Raw genomic sequence first — 15,036 nt, 5'->3', positions numbered from 1 at the left:
GTCCCCCTCGCTCCTGCGCCGCCTCCTCCAAGGTCCCCGAGCGGAGGAGTTGATCGGGAGCCGGGGCCGTACTTCACCCTCTTGAGTGACAGCTACTCCATTCTATTATCATACGGTGGCAGGCTGCTCCGAGGGGACGGACGGCGCGATAAAAAAAAAAAGAACGGCGCGACCTTGGGCAGGTTTTTGGACGCCAGACGAGCAGGCAGGAGAGCGGGAGGGAGAGAGAAATAGAGAGAGAGAGAGAGAGAGAGAGACGGAGAGAGAGACGGAGAGAGAACGAGTGAGTGAGAGAGAGATAGAGGAAAGACAGAGATGAGAGAATGAGGGAGAAAGAGAAAAAAACAGATAGAACAGAGAAAGGGGGAGAGTTATGAGGGAAAGAGAGACAGCAAGAGAGAGAGAAAGCAGTAGAAACAGAGGGAGAGAAAGGTCTTCGGGAGCTTAAATTATGGAGCCTATCCCGACAGCCACTGCTGCGCACCTGTAAATCTTTCATAACTTTATCTTGCCCTGCAGTGGGGTGCCAGGAGCCCTGGGAGAAAGAAGATGGGCTGGAGCGGCAGCGATGGGGGAACTGCTTCCTCTTACACAACCGCCATTTTACAGAACATCTCACACAGCCAGAAACACAAGCTGACATAAAGAGCCTTTTAGGGAGAACTACCACAGCGACCAGTGTCGAGAAGTACAGTACAACCACTTCGAAATTCTGCAGTTCACACTCGCGGTACAGTACATGATAAAACACGCTTCACCTGCTTTCATGTCTTTTTGATGTTCTCAAATGATACAAGTTAGTAGCAAGTAAAAATACAGATGTTTAATTGAGAATAGCAACGCAATACATCAAATCCAGTTTATCTATGTTCTAAGAGATAAAAAGGTTTTAAATGGAACATTTAAAAGGCCCTTGTATGGGAACAAGGTGAGGAATTTGTTCACTTCCCTCCTTAAGTGTCGGCTCACCCAGAGTCTAACGAGGACCCACAGGAGTGGTGTATGTGGTTGTGGGTGTCTGTGTGGTTGTGTGTGTACCTGGTTATGTCGTCTTCCCCCATCATGGCCTTGGGGGTGGGGGAGTAGCGGCCACTGGGGATGGGAGGCAGGGGCTGGCTCAGGTAGCTGGGGGAAGTGATATGGTTCTCCATGTGTTGCGTATAGGCTGAAAGAGAAAAGCAAGAGGGCAGACCATGAGGTTTACAAATATCATGCCGTGTCGAACAACAGCTTCAGCATTATCCATGGATCTATACTCTGCAGGAACACTCATAACATTTGTTGTCCATGGTTTGATTATATACTCTCCAAAACGCCGAGACTTAAACAATGAGAAGGGAGACATTTGTGAAGCCCTTTCATTCAGGTATTAGCGTATCACATTAAGCGGTGTTGAGCTGCTTCTCCCCTGCACACACGTCTGCAGCACATCTGCCTCCCCCCGCAGCCTGGCTGGGTTGTCTGTCATGAGGCCCCGTCTCTCTGAGGGCCGGAAAGTGATCCGCAGTCTGGAGCTGTTCTCACCTCCACCCCCCGTGTGGTCCCGCTCTCCTGTTTCAGCGCGGACCACGGGGACAACACCACCCCCCGGAGACCTGATGGCTTTACCCCACGCAGGGCAGTCTCTCGAGACCGAACCCCATACAAACTCAGAGTTTCCATGACACGTAGGCATTTCAATGAGAGCTATAAATGTGTGCCCCCCCCCCCCCCCCACAGCCCTCAAACCTCCCCTCTCCCTCAAACCCTGATGACTGTGAGACTAACCAGCACTGATGTAACTAGACTACGCAGCCCATTCACGACGTGATGTAATGATTTTAAGTGGGGCTGCTAGGAGTTTTTCTGGAGGAGGATGGGGGACTCACTCGCGCACGGCACACTGAGTCAGTGAGTGACGGCGAGCGCTTCGCGCTTGCTAACGCGCTAGCATGACACACTCAAACAGCATCACACACTCACACACTCAAACAGCATCACACACTCAAACAGCATCACACACTCAAACAGCATCACACACTCACACACTCAAACAGCATCACACACTCACACACTCAAACAGCATCACACACTCAAACAGCATCACACACTCACACACTCAAACAGCATCACACACTCACACACTCACACACTCACGCTAGCTCTAGCTCTAGCACTTATACAGCCCACTGGCTGTCTGTGACGCTAACGCGCTAGCTCTAGCACTTATATAGCCCACTGGCTGTCTGTGACGCTAACGCGCTAGCACTAGCACTTATACAGCCCACTGGCTGTCTGTGACGCTAACGCGCTAGCACTAGCACTTATACAGCCCACTGGCTGTCTGTGACGCTAACGCGCTAGCACTAGCACTTATACAGCCCACTGGCTGTCTGTGACGCTAACGCGCTAGCACTAGCACTTATACAGCCCACTGGCTGTCTGTGACGCTAACGCGCTAGCACTAGCACTTATACAGCCCACTGGCTGTCTGTGACGCTAACGTTAACTGCAGAGGGCCGTGGGACAGCGAGGGGGTGCAGCAGAGAGGAGAGGAGCGCAGAGTGGCCCGCAATCCAGATTACCGGTAACTCTTTTTTTTTTCTTTTTTTCTCCCTTAAGATCATCACTCGCTCGATGCTGACGGGGCACCCTGTTTTTCACACATTTGGTGACAAGCCTGTGAGAGAGAGCCACGCAGCTGAGCGGGTTTTGGAATTGAAGGGACCAGCATAGGTCATAAGAATATGCCATAGTCAATAAGTCAGTGGACTTTCCTTGGTGAATATACTTTGGGCTGACCTGGGTAGTGAGGTGTGATACTAGACTCTCACCTCCCCCCCCCCCCAGGTCGAGACAAAGAACCCTGCATGCATGGCCCATTTGAATAGACGGTAACACCCCTTAGATGTCAGTGTATTTAACAGACTGTCCCTCAAGGGATAGTCAGATATACTGAGGTGAAGTTCTGTGAGGGAGGATGGATCTGAAAGTCTCTGTCTCACAAATGGTCGGCCGCCATTCTTCAAGAATAAACCTGAATCCTGACTGATCAAACCTAAGACTGAATCTTCAATATATGGTATAAAACTAATTACCATCAGAATACAGCTGGGAGAGGGTGAGAGGGGGAGAGGGAGAGAGGGTGAGAGGGGGAGAGGGTGAGAGGGTGAGAGGGAGAGAGTGAGAGGGTGAGAGGGAGAGGGTGAGAGGGTGAGAGGGTGAGAGGGGAGGGAGAGGGTGAGAGGGGGAAAGGGGGAGAGGGTGAGAGGGTGAGAGAGGGAGAGGGTGAGAAACATTTGGGAGGTGGTGGTGGTGTGGATACGGCCAAAATAAAATAAAATTTAAAATAAAAACAGCGCCATCACGTCAAACCGCTGCAGAGACATCAGAGGCGGTAATTTCTATGCTGCCATCTTTTGTTTCATGATACATTGTAACCAGCTTCATTTTGAATGCTGGGAAATACCTTACCGAGCGATAGGATAGGATAGGTCTTTGCATTGTGGCATTTTCACACATCGTGCATGTTTTCGATAAACAATAATAAAAAAAAAAAACAGCCACAAAAAATAAAACCCTTACTGCACTGTCCGTCACACTGAAAGTAAAGCCTGGATGCTTGCACATGCTGATTCCATGGGGTGGCGCAGTGGCAGTGGCAGTGGCAGAGGTGCGAGTCAGGCCCCGAGCCAGCAGAGAGCTCTCAGTGCCATGCTGTGCAGTGCTGGACTGTGTCGGTCACAGAGCAGGGCTTAGCGAGGACCTCGTGTTACCCGCGGGTAGTCAGTCCACCAGGAAGGGCCAACAGATGGTGGGATGCACGCTCGCTCGCTCGCTGCCTGGGCAGGGCTACAGAACATTATAATCTACCCAGATGAGCGCGCGCTTCCTTACAATACAATACAATACAATACAGTGCCTGGCACTCGGGCGGCTGTCGCCAGTGTCAAATGGCACACGTCTAAAACTGATGGAAGGGAACAGAAACACTTGTTTCCAAAATGACACCAAAATGATGCTAAAGAAAAATACACATTAAATTGTCCAACTCCATAGCATGACTACAGCATCCGTAGAAAACAATGGCTCAGATGGCGGCCATTAATACCTGTGTGAAAGAACATAACAAAAAGAAAGTTCTGGTTTATGATGTCATCAATGTACGGTGCCTTCCACATCACCCATCTAACGATTGATTGTTTTTTTTTTTCTCATGAAATCTACTCTTTCTTCTGCGCTGACTGTTTATCTGTCCTTCCGTCATTTACCAAAATGTGAATCCTTACCAAGAAAGCCAGTCCAGACCCAGACCCAGAGCTATGAGGTTTGGACTTTGAGGCTCTGACTGTCGGCACTGAACAGCACCTCCTTCGTGAAGTGCAGCTAGGGGCCGGCTGCGGGGACATTTGCCCCCCCACCATTACCCATATTGCACCCTGCTGTGCATTAGGATATTGCTGCCTTGGATTAGTAATACTGGCACTATAGCACCATGTGGTCGGTGGCTGTGATTGAGTTTGTCCTTCCTCCTTTCACGTCCCTTTTAAAGCCAGCACTGCGACATCCTTGTCTGATGGCCGCGAATCGCCCTGGTCATTTAGCAAAACTTTGCAAGGCGCCGCGTCGCTATGGTGACGAGCTGGCCACTGTCAATCACACAGACAGGACTCGCAGTTATGGCCTGGACTCCCTGTGTGACAGCATCTCTCCACAACAGTCTCTAGCTATCTGTCGTACATCATGAATCACACGCCATCATTCTGGCAGGATAGGTGTTAGCACAGCCCGCAGGCGTAAAAAAAAAATCTGCCTTTGATGGTACACACCGTGGCAGTCTTCAGTTTTTTTTTTTTTTTTTTAGTTTTTTTCAGTCCAGGGGTGTTCAGTAACCTTCAGGCTGCTCCCCTGAAGATCCATGGCCTTCATCCATTTCATCTCATTATGAAAGTGTGTCAAATGCAGCCTTTGTTCTGCGCAAGTCATCATAATCACTCCGAGAGATCAAAGGAGACCTTGGGCCCCAGTCCCAATGGGCACAAAAGAGTTGTGGGCAGCGACGTCCGCCCAGCACTCTCTTTCAAGCCACACTCCTCCCCCCGCCCCCGCCCCCCCCCCTCCACCTACTCGAATCGGCCACAGACGCTGGAGTTGGGGGGGGTTTATTTTGAAGATGAAAGATGCCCGAGTGGAGCTCTGAGAGTAGAGGTGATGGAAACTGCGACTCGGGCTGTGGCTGATGACAAAAACATTTAAGGCGATGCACTGCTTCTCCTAATTACTCATGGCACCACTATGCAGCTGGTGCCAGGATGAAAGCGACCATTATGTTGATGACATGGATATTCGTCTTGTTTTGTTTTGTTTACCACGTCAGTAAGTAACACAAGCCTAAAAAAGGCTGACACACAAACGCATTTCACTGATCCAAAGCCATTTTGTCCTTCACGCCGCCTTAGAGACACAACGCTCTGACAACCTTGGTGGATAGCACATCTAAGATCCCACAGGCCATTCAATGAGCTTTGCTGGATGTACACAGTGCTCGGTGGAGACCAGGACCTGACCTTCAATCAGTTACACAGCCTTGCGTAACAATTATGGGCAGTATTTCACATGAGCGCCCTTTCATGCCCTTCACCATCATCTTGTAATCTCATTTAGTTTGGTTTCTGTTACACAAAAGAATACGCAAAACACAGGAATGGCCAATGGCAACTGCTGCTTCATCTACACACAGCACAGCAATCCAGTCAGCTCCCTCCCAAACAGAGTTTCTGTCGACCGGGCAGATGGTCATCTATGCTAGTCCAACCCCATCTCACTGCGGCGCAATGTCAGGAGTGTGCTTATGCCATGGGACTCATGAGCTAATAGAGGTTGAGAAGAGTGACATCCACCCACCTCCCCAACCCTCAACCCCCACCCCTCCGTGTTGGGCGTCCGGCTCGTCCTAATGACCGCAGGGGTGGGAGCCTCAGACATGAGCAATCAATAGCGCTTGTGTGTGCGTGCGTGTGTGTGTGTGTGTGTGTGTGTGTGTGTGTGTGTGTGCGCGCTTGTGTGCTCTGCTCGGCATGCTGTTAGTGCTGCCTGAGGCCAGGCTGGGAGAGGCCACAGATCAATCAGTGGTCGCACCACCACTGGCCAATGAGCGGGGCTGCAGCAAAACCAATCGGACACGCCGGTCAGCACCTACCAGGAAAAGCAGTGGAGAACGCCTGGTCCTGGTTTTTTATTCAGCTGTTTTTTGCACCACCCATCCCCCCCCCCGACCAATTTGACCACCCACACAAATGAACTATGGTGGTGATCATGTAAGCTTTTGTCTGTGTAAATAGAGTTCTCACAGAGTAACTTGCAGTGTGTCAGGAAGGACCACAAAATCTATTGGTAAATAATAATAATAGAACAGAACATTTACATACGGGGAAATAACAGATTTATACAGCATGAATGTTAAGATGAGTTTTTGTCATTGGAAGTTAATTACAATGACAACATTCTCAAATATTTCCCTTGACATGTGACAGATTTTGCTTTAGCATGGCAGCAGTAGAATAGACCCAAGAGCCTGTTGTATGGACAGTCTTAGTCACACACACAGACAGAGCGAATTGGGGACTGGTGGAGTTAGTTGGATGGAATACGAGGCAGACGGCTGTGCCACTCACAGTTGGTGATGTCCGGCGGGGGGAAGCTGTCGTTCATGAAGACACTGTTGGGTTTTGCCACTTTCAAGTAGACTACGTCTGGGGTGTTTTTCAAGGCAGTCACGGCATGCTCGTGGGTCACCTCCTCCAGACAAGCGTTATTCACCTACACGCAGAGAGAGAGAGAGAGAGAGAGAGAGAGAGAGAGAGAGAGAGAGAGAGAGACTTGAGTGTGCAGAAGAAAGACTGCACAGAACAGGATTTTTAGCTTGAGAACAGATTGAGATAACCACTGTAGACAGGCAGCCACGCTTACAGCTAGAAGCTTGTCTCCTATTTGTAGTCTGCCATCTTTGTGTGCGGCTCCTCCTTCAATGATCTTGGTGACGTAGATGCTGTTGTCCCCTGGGATGTGTTGATTGCCTACGCCCCCTGCTATACTGAAGCCAAGCCCTGGAATAAACCAAGACAGGTGAGTGGGGGGTTGGGGGGCAACAATTAACAGCCTAAGAGTCCAATCAATTTGTGGCTTGCTAGCAATGTACTGAAAGTCAAAAATGCTGCCCCAAAAAAACAGTCCCCTTTAAAGCTGATGATCAAACAGTAGCATCGTTACTGCAAACCCAATTAAAACAGTGTGGGCAGGAAATACTGAGGTAATGAGATAGGACCATGAAAACAGCTGTCCAGACGAGACAAAAGGGCACATTTCCTGGCTCACAGACCCCAGCCCCTGGCACTGACATTAATCCGGAGGTGATTTCTTGTTGCGGCTTCTTTTTCTTTAGCACTTGAGGGAATTGTGCGCTGATTACGCACTGAAACACAACAGGGAATCGGGCGCTAGGATGGACAACAAAATTGTGTGCTTTCTGAAGACCGCTTCTTTTCTCTTCACAGCAACCAAATGACGTGTCTTAAAAACACAATTTCTGTGTTTCAGCAGATGAGACATAATCCCTATCGTCTCCTGATGTCCATTCAGTGTGAGACAGAGCCCAAAAACCGGATATAGCTTAGCCTTAAGCAGCAGTCAGAGCCCAGGACGGGACCGTTACACCCATGTAATGATAAAGCACTAAATGTCACCGGGGCTAAAATCCCTCCCACAGTCAACATCCAAATGATCCAATAAGAAGACCCAGAGAGTCAACAGTGAATCACATGGCTACAACCCCCCAATCTATAAGACCTGCCATTATGGTCACAGCAGCTGTGTCATTGCTCCTCTGAGGCACTAAACTGAACTCAGGTTCAGACAGGCACACACACACACACACACACACACACACACACACACAGACACAGACACAGACACAGACACACACACACACACACAGCTGTACCTTTGGGTCCTTTGACCAGCTTCATCTCCACCACCTTGTCGTTGCCCGACTTTCTCCGGCGCACGTACAGTCGCACCAGTGAGCCGGCCTCCTTCAGCGCCTCCACCGCCTTGCTGTGGGTCACGTCACGCACCTCCACCTCGTTCACCCGCAGGATGACATCATTCACCCTACACGACACACACACAAGTTACTACACTCCACAAATGCAGCTATCTATATATCATTTTATAAAACTCGGTTGTCTTCCGAGTTCGAGATGGTGAATTCCAGAAAAATACTATAATTTGTAAAATATATGTATATAAGGCGCAGGTTTTTTGGTGACATAAGTTTGCAAGCTAGCAAGATTTGATCAGTTAAAGACAATCTATGAGAGGTCAATCATTAAAAAAAAGTTAATTGAAGTAGCTGCTATTTGCTGTCGTTTTAAATGCTTCTCTCTGCAAATTGATATGTGCGATTAATTCAGATTACTTAATCACAAAGCATGTTATCAATTAGATTCATTGTTTTAATCGCTTGACAGCCCTAATTTGGATACATGTACACGGTCGTATTTCGCTTTGCATACGCCTACTGTGTGTGTTGACAGATATTTTTCTACAAAGAAATGCTCATTAACACACCAAACACAACCACCCACCCACCCACACACACACACACACCCACCCACACACACACCCACCCACCCACCCACCCACACACCCACCCACCCACCCACACACACAACCACCCACCCACACACATCAGCCCCTGAGTTGCACATTCTGACACAAAGCAGTGGAGCCGGAGCAGAGCTGGGCTGTCAGTGTCACCTCCTCTAACCCCACGGTGTCGTCAGTGTCACCTCCTCTAACCCCTGACCAGTGTCACCTCCTCTAACCCCACGGTGTCGTCAGTGTCACCTCCTCTAACCCCTGACCAGTGTCACCTCCTCTAACCCCTGACCCCACGGTGTCGTCAGTGTCACCTCCTGTCTCTGCTGCTGCTCCGCTCTACCCTCATCAAGCATTAATGAGCCTCTGAAAGGCCTCTGTGTGTGTGTGTGTGTGTGTGTGTGTGTGTGTGTGTGTGTGTGTGTGTGTGTGTGTGTGTGTGTGTGTGTGTGTGTGTGTGTGTGTGTGTGTGTGTGTGTGTGTGTGTGTGTGTGTGTGTGTGTGTGCGTGCGTGCGTGCGTGCGTGCGTGCGTGCGTGCGTGCGTGCGTGCGTGCGTGCGTGCGTGCGTGCGTGCGTGCGTGCGTGCGTGCGTGCGTGCGTGCGTGCGTGCGTGCGTGCGTGCGTGCGTGCGTGCGTGCGTGCGTGCGTGCGTGCGTGCGTGCGTGCGTGCGTGCGTGCGTGCGTGCGTGCGTGCGTGCGTGCGTGCGTGCGTGCGTGCGTGCGTGCGTGCGTGCGTGCGTGCGTGCGTGCGTGCGTGCGTGCGTGCGTGCGTGCGTGCGTGTGTGCGCGTGTGTGCAGGGCGATGTGTACAGCACGAATGTATGTACTCTGAGAATATATATTTGTGTCAGAGATTGGGAGCTTGTGTCCATGTGTTGTCAATATAAATAGTGTGCAACCCCCCCCCCCCCCCCCTAAAAAAAAAACTCACCGAAGTCTGCCGTCCTGCGCCGCTGCCCCCCCAGGGATGACTTTGGTGATGAAGATGCTGGGGTCCTCGCCAATGTGGGGGTTATCCGTTCCCCCGGCGATGCTGAAGCCCAGGCCCGAGTTGCCCTACAAACAAAACAACAACAAATCAAAAAAACGACACACACACACACACACACACGCTCTTCCAATGAGAAAAGAGACTGGATGTTGTGCATACTGCAGATCTGTGCTACAGCAAATAACAGAAACGGGGCAGAAGCTCACTTTAACAAAAAAGAATATGAACTGTGAATTCCAACTGGACTGTAGGTTATCATGCTACATACTTTTTTAGTTCTCCTAGTTCATATGTTTGCGATGAAACAACTTGGACGGTCTCTTTTTTCCAAAGGGAGGAAAATCACTTGGGTTGACCAACGATTCCAGGTGGTGAAACATCACAGAAAAGCTTCTTGGGCTTTAATGCTCAAAGGATGAGTAATTAGAATGCAGTCTCTCTCTCTCTCTCTCTCTACCCCTCTCCCTCTCCCTCCCTCTCTCTCTCTCTCTCTCTCCCCAACCCCCTTTCCTTCTGATGTGTTCAAGCTGAGACTGAAAGGCGCAGCCAGCAGCTTGCAGAGCAGCATTGTTTATTTATGCGCAGTTAATAATGTGCACTTGAAAGTGCTCCGCTGAATTAGGTCACACAGAAGATGATGGCAAAAAATTAACTAAATAAAAACAACAACAAAAAACCTCAGCACATCGGCGGGATTAAGACTCGCCTGTACCAGGAAAGATGGCGCTTTATTTTATTCTTCTGAGAATGCGTGTGTGTGTGACACACTTGAGAGGGCTCTTTTGAGCCAGACATATGGTGCTGCAGTCGTTAGCTTTGAACCTTTTGGTGTAGTAAAAGAAAAGGTCATATATTTGAAATCCAGTTAAAAAAAAAAAATCAGGTGCTTTGGAAGCAGGGCCATCGTTCAACAGACAACAGTCTTCTCCAAACTGACAGTTAGTTTACTGACATCCTTTACACCAAACATTCCTACAGCGTGCAGAGTTGACTTCACACCACTGCTTTCATCCGCATGCTTTAATCCAGGACATTCCCACCGGATACCATGACCGCATTGGGGCTCCCAAACACAGAGGTTTCGGAACTCCCTTTCTGATGTTGTTCCTAAACTCCTGTTCACAAATGAAGGCAAACCCTGACAGCAAACACATACGCATCCAAGTCTCAGAGTACCACCGCAGAATAAACTGTTTAAATGGCATATTAAACACACAATATCAATACCAAATCCATCACAGTATGCATAATGTCTTTCCTTGCTGATGTGATTTTTGATATCTTTGCTATGCTGTAGCTCACTCCTCAGGAAGCTCTCTGAGTTCTCTCTGAAGCTTGCCGTCTGGTGAATCATACGCTTTTTTTCATAGATAAAACTTGTGCTCTCCGCCCAGTCAAAAGACTGGTGTGCCAGGAGATGTTTGTTGGGCTTTATGTTTTAATTGGGTACAGCAGCCTCACCAAAAGAAGTCTCCATGATTTCACAAATGCATCCATTTTGATTTCTGTCTGATTCTGCCAAGCAGGCGACCACTGATGAACCGTAGCCAGATCATTTTTTTTTTTACTGTTACAGAATGCACTTGTGACCATTTCAAACCCAACATTTGCAAACTACTATCACAGTCTTGCTGTTCAGATATTCAACAGAACAGAACCTTATGCTGTTACCTACTGTTTGGGAAGCCCTCTCTTCTAACACGTGACCATCTGAGACACGACGAGAGATAATACCGGAAGAGCCTAATCCCATTTGATGCAGTGGCCATTAGTGCTGATCAGACAGACAGTCCATAATGAGGGTCATTAGAAAGATAAGCTGAGAGAGCCCTACAGGAGTCCAGTTCCCTTACCCGCTCCAGCGTGATCTCTTCATACTCGTAGTCAGCCTCTGTCCCATTCACCTGAGGGAGGGAGAGAGAGAGAGAGAGAGAGAGAGAGAGAGAGAGAATGAGAGAGAGAGAGAGAGAGTTCAGTCACATTTAGCCAGAACACAGATCTCGGTCATCTGCAGCAGTTGTCAGGTGTTCATGGTGCAGCAAAACCTGAATCCAGTGAAAATAAAGACCATCCTCAAAAACACACAAAGCTCAAGGATAAACCCTCCTTCATCTAGATCCGGTGGCATCACTGGGAGCTGACTGTGTTGCCAGTGTGTTACCCAGTTCCTTCGTCTTCCGACCCAATGAGCACACGTTTTCTGGCCACGTCTGCACCACGGGACCATACGGTTTGGCACCGCTTTCTTAGCCAAAAGCTGAGCTACCGGGACCGCCGCATGACACCGTACAGGAAGCCCTGAACAGCGCAGGAGGCCCTGGCCGGCACACATAAGTGACAGCTGGATCTCTTGCACTGGGTTATTGATCGTGCTGACAGAGGGGACATCCGGCGGTCCGTTTTTCTGAGCCCTGAGGGCTTGCCCTCTGCCACGGCCCCTCCCCACAACTGTCATGCATGGAACAGAAAGGCAGCCTAACACACGGAACATGTCAGCAGCATCCCCCTCCACTAGTGTTGGGAGTCAAAGGAAAACCATTTCAAAAACGGCGATTCTGAGGATTAAATGTTTGAAACAGGTTCATCCTAAAAGACCAACTGCAGTATATACTGTATGTACTCTGTGATATACGAGTTATGGGAGTCTACTTCACTACCTGCTTTTGGTACTCGCAGATTTGGCAGATAGTTCATTGAAAACAGGTCCATATATTTTCCATATTTTGAGATCATAAAATGTACAAACAGGGTAGTAAATAGAATGGAGCAAATGGAATTCTACTTCATTTACATAATACGGATAGCTTTATGATGGCGTTTACCAACGGTTCACTGAAAAGCTGTGAGTATTTTATTACTTTAAGTCACATATGAGGTTTTATAGCTATTACTTTTTGTATCAGCGCTAGAGCTGCATGGTAATTGTTGGGCCAACCCTGCCTGCTTAAAAAGGCATGTCAGCGGAATTGATTTAGAGAACTAATTCAGGGGATTTTTTTTTTTTGGTTGCTGTAATGAAATGAGCATGGCTATTTCAGGCAGGTCTAGCCAGCACTGTATGTGTGCGTGTGTGTGTGTGTGTGTGTGTGTGTGTGTGTGTGTGTGTGTGTGTTTCAGTTTAATCAAGGCCATATCAGACAGAAAATCAGCTTTAATCACAGAGTATGGCTGCCTGGCTTTAGGAAAGAGTGTGACTGAGTGTGATGGGTCAAGCCATGGCCCTGCTGAAAGCATTTCCCCTCCCTTATGCGTTAGCAGCTCCACAGGACGTATGTGTGCATCGACACACACACACACACACGCACGCGCACACACACACACACACACACACACACACACACACACACACACACACACACACACACACACACACACACACACACACACACACACACACACACACACACACACACACGCACACGCACACGCACACACACACTAACATAATCAGACTGCGATCAACTAGACTAAGCATTTTACACATTTTTAATTACAACACATGTACACAGGCACAGCGCATGTACGCATTAAAAGTACATGGTAAACCGATTAACTGCAGGAGTCAATCTTGGACTTCACATGTTGGCACTCATTTGTGTACAGCTTTAAAAAGTCACTCCACTCCAGACGGCTTAAAGATGGGAAAGTTCTGTCGGCACGAGCCGTGTGTGACCAAGGACAGGCTGACCCAGTCTCACCCGCCCTCCATCGGAGGAGTTCAGGGGTGCCAGACAGCTGCTCCAGCTAGGGGCTTAATGAAGCAGTCTCACACTCACACACTCACACACACACACACACACACACTGACTTCAGTAGCCTCCAGTGCCTCCAGGTTCTGCACAGCACCCATCCTACCTCAAGTGCCACAAGTAAATGCGCTATCGAAACATTAGTGCGCTCTAAAGACATGAATAATGCACACACCCAAGTGTTCCAAACATGTCGGAGCACTAACGCGGCGGGTGCTTTTCTGCCTGAACTAGCCATTACGGCGCTCAAACCCATAATGTGTTTTTACAAATGACTGCATTCCCAAGCCACTGACAGCTATGGATGGAACAAAGTGTGTCTCTTCCACCACTCCTGGCAGCTTATGGCCGAGAGCATCTCCTGAGCGGTACCGACGTGGATGCTGCCGGGGCGCAGCGGCAGTCCCAGGTGGAGCAGGGGTGTGTGTGGTACAGTAAGTGTGCAAGGGGAGAGAGAGCGTATGGGGCGGGGCAGGCAGCTGGTGAAGCGCCCCTGGGCATGACCCCTGGAGGAAGCCAGCGGGTCGTGGTTCCCAGGTCACGCTGTGAGTATGCATCTGCCCCTAATGTGGGTATGCTGGGGGAGTGGGGGGGAGGAGGGGGATGGAGATTCACAGTGTATTCTGCAAGCCAGCGGGCGGGGAGGAGAAGTTATTTTTACGCTCCCCTGCTCCTGAACCACGGAGAAGACGGAGGAGGCTGCTACACGCTGAATGAAATATTCAAATCAACCAGCCTTAACTCTTGTTCAAACTTCAGAAATTGCTGATATGCTGCTACTCCCCCTGCTGCTAGAGTGGCATGTGTGTGGTGTGTAGCACAATTGGGACAACACGCACACACACACACACACACACACACACACACACACTGACAGATGCAGGAATGCAGTTTCCCTCTCCCCACACACACACACACACACACACACACACACACACACACACATGCTGCAGCCGTAAGGACGGAGCACAAAGGTTAGGCACGGCACGGTTAACAAAGTGGCCCATGATTAAGCCAGCATACACACACACACAAACACACACACACACCACACACACACACACACACACACACACACACAGACACACACATACGTACTTAGCGGACTTGATGTACTTAACGGACAGCTGTGTCTGACTTCAGTACCACGGACAGCGGTTAAGAGGCAAAAAAAACCTAAGAATATCTAATCTCTCTTTGACAATCTCTCTTTGTCTACATGGAATGGACAAAAAAATAAATTTTATCAATCATTAATTTTCATCAATTACTGCAAAATGAAATCCTTTCCCCAGTTAAATCATACCTCTGGATTGTTTTGAAATTTGCATAGACGTGAAAATACACTGTTTAATTACGGCCCAATGGGCACCTCAACATGTGGCGCGCTGCTACAGGGAACTGAAATGTGCTGACTCACAAACAGACTCTCGACCACCTCAACACCTAATTAAGCGCCCCCTCCACTGGGAGTCCCCTGAGAGACCCCTGTTCTATTTGCGTGGCGGGTGATGCTGACGCCGGCGAGGTGCTTAGCTATATGCCCCTGTGAGAATAGAGGGGCAGGAGCAGAGGCAAGCGTCGGGGGGTGGGAGGTAACACCAGCAGCCGTGGCCCCCCTGGATGGGCAGATTAACGGCTCAGCTGACCTCTAACCT

General features: G+C 49.3%; 1 protein-coding gene across 22 annotated transcripts in view; it reads right to left on the bottom strand.

The window, feature by feature from the left end:
* The window catches only part of dlg1b (discs large MAGUK scaffold protein 1b), a 106,956-nt gene that overhangs the window by 15,305 nt on the left and 76,615 nt on the right, over positions 1 to 15,036 (bottom strand). For all 22 annotated transcript variants that reach the window (XM_031559509.2, XM_031559510.2, XM_031559511.2 and 19 more), the window contains 6 exons: positions 11,483 to 11,533; positions 9,570 to 9,694; positions 7,979 to 8,148; positions 6,949 to 7,085; positions 6,654 to 6,798; positions 1,039 to 1,165 (listed from right to left, as the gene is read on the bottom strand). In XM_031559509.2, coding sequence (XP_031415369.1) covers positions 1,039 to 1,165; positions 6,654 to 6,798; positions 6,949 to 7,085; positions 7,979 to 8,148; positions 9,570 to 9,694; positions 11,483 to 11,533 — 755 coding nt within the window. The remainder of the gene's footprint in view (positions 1 to 1,038; positions 1,166 to 6,653; positions 6,799 to 6,948; positions 7,086 to 7,978; positions 8,149 to 9,569; positions 9,695 to 11,482; positions 11,534 to 15,036) is intronic.

Source organism: Clupea harengus, chromosome 22, assembly GCF_900700415.2.
Source record: "Clupea harengus chromosome 22, Ch_v2.0.2, whole genome shotgun sequence".
Lineage (NCBI taxonomy): Eukaryota > Metazoa > Chordata > Actinopteri > Clupeiformes > Clupeidae > Clupea > Clupea harengus.
Note: the sequence above shows the minus strand (reverse complement) of the source record. Positions and strands in the feature narration are given on the sequence as shown.